Genomic DNA, 4,699 nt, shown 5'->3' with positions numbered 1-4,699 from the left:
AGTGTAAAAAAGTTGTAAAATGCTCTTTTCGAAAAGAGGCTGCAATGCTTGGTAAGAAATGTATGCATTATCCTGCCCATGTAATTGTAACCCCTCTGTACAGTATGTTCACAAATAAAATAAAATAAATAAAATGTGTTATTCTTAAAATATAAATTTAAGAATAGGAAAAAAAAGAAATATCCTATATATCAATCCTACACATTCCACTAACATGAAATGTGGTTAATATAACTGAGGAAATCAATTCTGAATTTCATTTAATTAACAAGCTGAGGTATTATAATTTGCTTTTCATAAAAATTTACCTTTTCAAGATAAATATAGTTCAGTGACTTTTAAGTTCATTCACTATTATGAAACCATTATCCCTATCTACTGAGAATATTTTCATTGCCCCAAAAAGAAACTTTTTGCCCAATCCTGGCACATAGAAATCTATTGTCTATCCCTATGAAATTGCATATTCTAGACATTTCATATAAATAAAATCATATACTATGCAATCCACACAAGGTTCATTTATGTTGAACATATCAGTACATTATTGCTTTTGTGTGTGCATGTATGTTATAGAACTGGGGACTGAACTCGGGGCCTGGATGCTATCCCTTACAACTCTCTCTGCTCAAGGTTGCAGCTCTACCACTTGAGCCACAGCACCACTTCCAGTTTTTTCTGTTCATGTGTTGCTGAGGAATAGAACCCAGGGCTTCATTCATGCTAGGCAAGCACTCTACCACTAAGCTATATTCCCAGCTCACTTCACTGTTTTTTATGGCTAATAATAATCCATTGTATGGATATACCATACTTTGCTTACCTATTCATAGTTAATGGATATTTGGGGCTTTTTTGGATATTATGAATAACACTGAAATGAACATATGTACATGCATATTATATGTATATATGTATACAGACATATATACGTGTATATATAAGTGCCTAAGTGTATGTTATATACATATATACATGAAATTTGTCCCAGGGCTTCTCTAACGCTCAAGCATGTGCTCTTATGACTTGAGCTATGCTCTATACCTTCTTTTTGGTCAGTCATGGGGTTTGAAGATGGGGCCTCACTGAGTTTTTTGTTTTGCCAGTCCTGAGGCTTGAACTCCAGGCCTGGGCACTGTCCCTGAGCTTTTTTTGCTCAAGGCTAGCAATCTACAACTTGAGCCACAGCACCACTTCTGGCTTTTTCTGTTTATGTGGTAATGAGGAACTGAACCCAGGGCTTCATACATGCTATGCAAGCACTCTACTACCAAGTCACATTCCCAGCCTGTCCCTGAGCTCTTTTTTTTTTTGTCGGTCCTGGGGCTTGAACTCTGGGCCTGGGCATTATCCCTCAGCTTTTCAGCTCAAGGCAAGCACTCTATCACTTGAGCCACAGAACCACTTCAGGTTTTCTGAGTAGTTTACAGGAGATAAGAGTCTGACAGTTTCCAGCCAGGGGTGGCTTTGAACCTCAGATCTCAGCCTCCTGAGTAGCTAGGATTACAGGCATGAACCACGGAAGCCTGGGTTGTCCCTCAGCTCTTTATACTCAAGGCTAGTGCTCTACTACTTCGTTTTCTTCGGGATAATTGGAGATAAAGAGTCTCACAGACTTTCCTGCCTGGGCTGGCTTTGAACTGTGATCTTCTTGAGTAGCTAGGATTACAGGTATGAGCCATGACACTTGGCTTGAGCTTTTGCTTTTACTTATTATTTATTTTTGTGCCAGTAATGGGGCTTAAATGCAGAAACTATGCTCTCACTTTGCTTTTTAGCTCAAGGCTGGCACACTACCACTTGAGACACACCTCCATTTATGTCTTTATACTTGATAATTGGAGATAAGTCTTATGAACTTTGCTGCCTCAGCTGGCTTCAAAGGGTAACCTGGAGATCTTAGCTTCCTATATAGCTAGGATTACAGGTATGGGCCACCAACTCCTGGCCTGGTTTCCCCATTCTTCATTCTTATCCAAAGCCTCATCTCTTACCTGAATCAATACTTAAGACATCATCATCTTCATCAGGAATCTCAATTATTTCTGTGGGCTGGGAAGATTCATCCTCAGAGCTACTGTCATGGTATTCAAGTCCCAGATTAGAGTAAAAGTCCTTCACCAAAGATTCACAATTAGTCACTGCCCTGAGAGTAGAACACATTTTGAAAAAATCAAAGTCAACAAAGGGTGTAGGAAGTGGCGCTGTGGCTCAAAGTGATAGAGTGCTTGCCTTGAGCTGAAGAGCTGAGGGACAGTGCCCAGGCCCGGAGTTCAAGACCCAGGAATCTGAGATCTGAGGATTGCAGTTTGAAGCTAGCTCAAGCAGGAAAAGTCTGGGACGCTTATCTTTCAATATCTAGCAAAAAAGAATCTGGAAGTAGAGCTATGGCTAAAGTGGTAGAGCATAATCCTTGAGGGAAAAAGCTAAGGGACAGAGCCCAGGCCCCACATTCAAGCCCTAGTACCAGCAACATCAACAACAAAAAGACTTGTATTTCCTTATTATTGATAATTTAGTTTCAGAAAGCTAAAAAACTTAATAGGTTTCTATGTATAATAATATGCACATATATGTATACATATATGTGTGCAGTACATATACAATACACACATACATATAATTGTGAGGTCAAATTTTGGACTTTAAACTGAGGAAGAATAAGGTTCCACACAACTGTACTTCACGAAGTATAAAGTACTTGGTATATATCATGAATAATTATACTCTGAAAATATGTGCCAACCAACATATTTCATTATTTCCCATTACCTTGATGCATCATCAAAGAGCTGGTCCACATGAGCGACTTCAGTTTCTTTCTGTATTACCCATGTCTCCAACTCTGCTAGCTGCTTCTTGCGTTGCTGTACACAGTCCATCTTTTCAAGTTCTTCATCAATGAACTGCCGAAGTTCCTCCATAGAGATACCCAGCTCCTGAACCACTGTCTGCTGCAGCTCTGCAATCTCTTCAGACTCCATTGCAGCTCTTGCTGCACCCAAACCAATGCACCCAGGGAGGGAGGACATGCTTTTGTCCTGTGTTCAACAAGAAGCTCAAATTATTTCAGAAAGGACTGAATATATTGGCTCAGTGATAAAGTAAGCTTGCCTAAGATGCACAGGACATGAGTTCAAACCCCCCCACAATAAATAAATAAAAATAGTAACATTGTATTGCAATCACATATAGTCACAATAAACTCTCTCTTGCCTGGCACTCATTGTAATCCTAGCTACTCAGAAGGGTGAGATCTAAGTATCTCAGTTCAAAGCCAGCACAAGTCAAAAAGTCTGAAGCTCGGGCTGGGAAGGTGGCTCAGTGGTAGAGCGTTTGCCTTGCATGCATGAGGCCCTGGGTTCGATTCCTCAGTACCACATAAGAAAAAAGCCAGAAGTGGCGCTGTGGCTCATAGTGGTAGAGTGCTAGCTTTGAGCTGAAGAGCTGAGGGACAGCGCCCAGGCCCAGAGTGCAGGCCCCACAACTGGACCTCGAAAAAAAAAAAGTCTGAAGCTCTGATCTCCAATTAGCCACCAAAAAGTGATGTCACTCAAGTGGTAGAGTGCCAGCCTTCACTGAAAAAGCCAAAGGAGGCTGGGAACATAGCTTAGTGGTCGAGTACTTGCCTAGCACACATGAAGCCCTGGATTCAATTCCTCAGTACCACATACACAGAAAAAGTTGGAAGTGGCACTGTGGTTCAAGAGTTAGAGTGCTAGCCTTGAGCAAAAGAAGCTCAGGGACAGTGGCCAGGCCCTGAGTTCAAGCCCCAGAATTGGTGAGGGGGAGAGGGGAGGAAGGATGGAGGGAGAAGAGAGGAGAGATAGAGAGCTCACCTTGAGTGGGAGAGCCATTTATTGTTTTTCAAATAGGTCTCTCTCCTTCTCCAGAGACAATCTGATACTGAGATTTTTATGGCCTCATCTTCTGAAAGACTATCAGGCCTGAATACAACTTCAAAGTCTGAGAACACTGCTTATACAATGGGGCTACAGAAAATAATGTTTTAGGAAAGTGAAGAGAGCCAACCTACAAATGAAGATATCTCTGTGACCTAATGTGTCCCCTGAGAAATAAATCTTTGTTCCTAGTTTGTATCTATTTGAAACAGACACATGCTCCTAGGAATCACTACTTCCCGTTGTTTTTCTTATTGCTTGTTTTATTGCTTCGTTACGTGTTAATTTACTTTTTGCAAGTCTACCATGCCGGGAGTGTACAGACTCCATGAAAAAGGCATGCACGCATAGTATTCATGAGGCCCTAGCTTCAATCCTCAGCCCGAAAATGATCTGAATAGGTCGTTCATAGTTAAACACACAAAGCCTGGCAGCGAAAAGGTTTCTCCAAAGACAAAAGCAGGCAAGCAACAGGGACATAAAATGTAAGTTATCTACCACCCCACAATAAAAGGTCGGGGGGTGTGGGGGAGCTGGGCATCAGTGGCTTCCTCCAGTAATCTGAGCTACTCCAAACTGCTATCTAAAGATCAAGGTTCGAAGCCAGCCCGTGCAGAAAAGAAAAAAAAACACCTTTATCTACAATAAACAAAAAAAAAAGTCGGAAGTGGAGCTGTGGTTCAAGTGGTAGAGCCTGAGCCTTGAGCGAAAACGCTCAGGGACAGCGCCCAGCCCTTGAGTTCAAGCCGCCTCAGGACCTGCACCAAAAAACAAAAAAGTGCTTTTTTTTTTTTTTT

The 4,699-nt window shown here is 41.5% G+C and overlaps 1 protein-coding gene across 1 annotated transcript in view; it reads right to left on the bottom strand.

Moving 5' to 3' along the window:
- The window catches only part of Setdb1 (SET domain, bifurcated 1), a 38,176-nt gene that overhangs the window by 32,923 nt on the left and 554 nt on the right, over window positions 1–4,699 (bottom strand). Inside the window, exons 2-3 of the mRNA XM_013015003.1 lie at window positions 2,773–3,041; window positions 1,995–2,146 (exon numbers count right to left, since the gene is read on the bottom strand). Of these exons, the coding sequence (XP_012870457.1) occupies window positions 1,995–2,146; window positions 2,773–3,032 (412 nt within the window). The 5' untranslated portion in view covers window positions 3,033–3,041. The remainder of the gene's footprint in view (window positions 1–1,994; window positions 2,147–2,772; window positions 3,042–4,699) is intronic.

This window comes from Dipodomys ordii, unplaced genomic scaffold (assembly GCF_000151885.1).
Source record: "Dipodomys ordii isolate 6190 unplaced genomic scaffold, Dord_2.0 Scaffold26, whole genome shotgun sequence".
Classification (NCBI taxonomy): domain Eukaryota; kingdom Metazoa; phylum Chordata; class Mammalia; order Rodentia; family Heteromyidae; genus Dipodomys; species Dipodomys ordii.
This window is presented reverse-complemented; position numbering and strand designations above follow the sequence as displayed.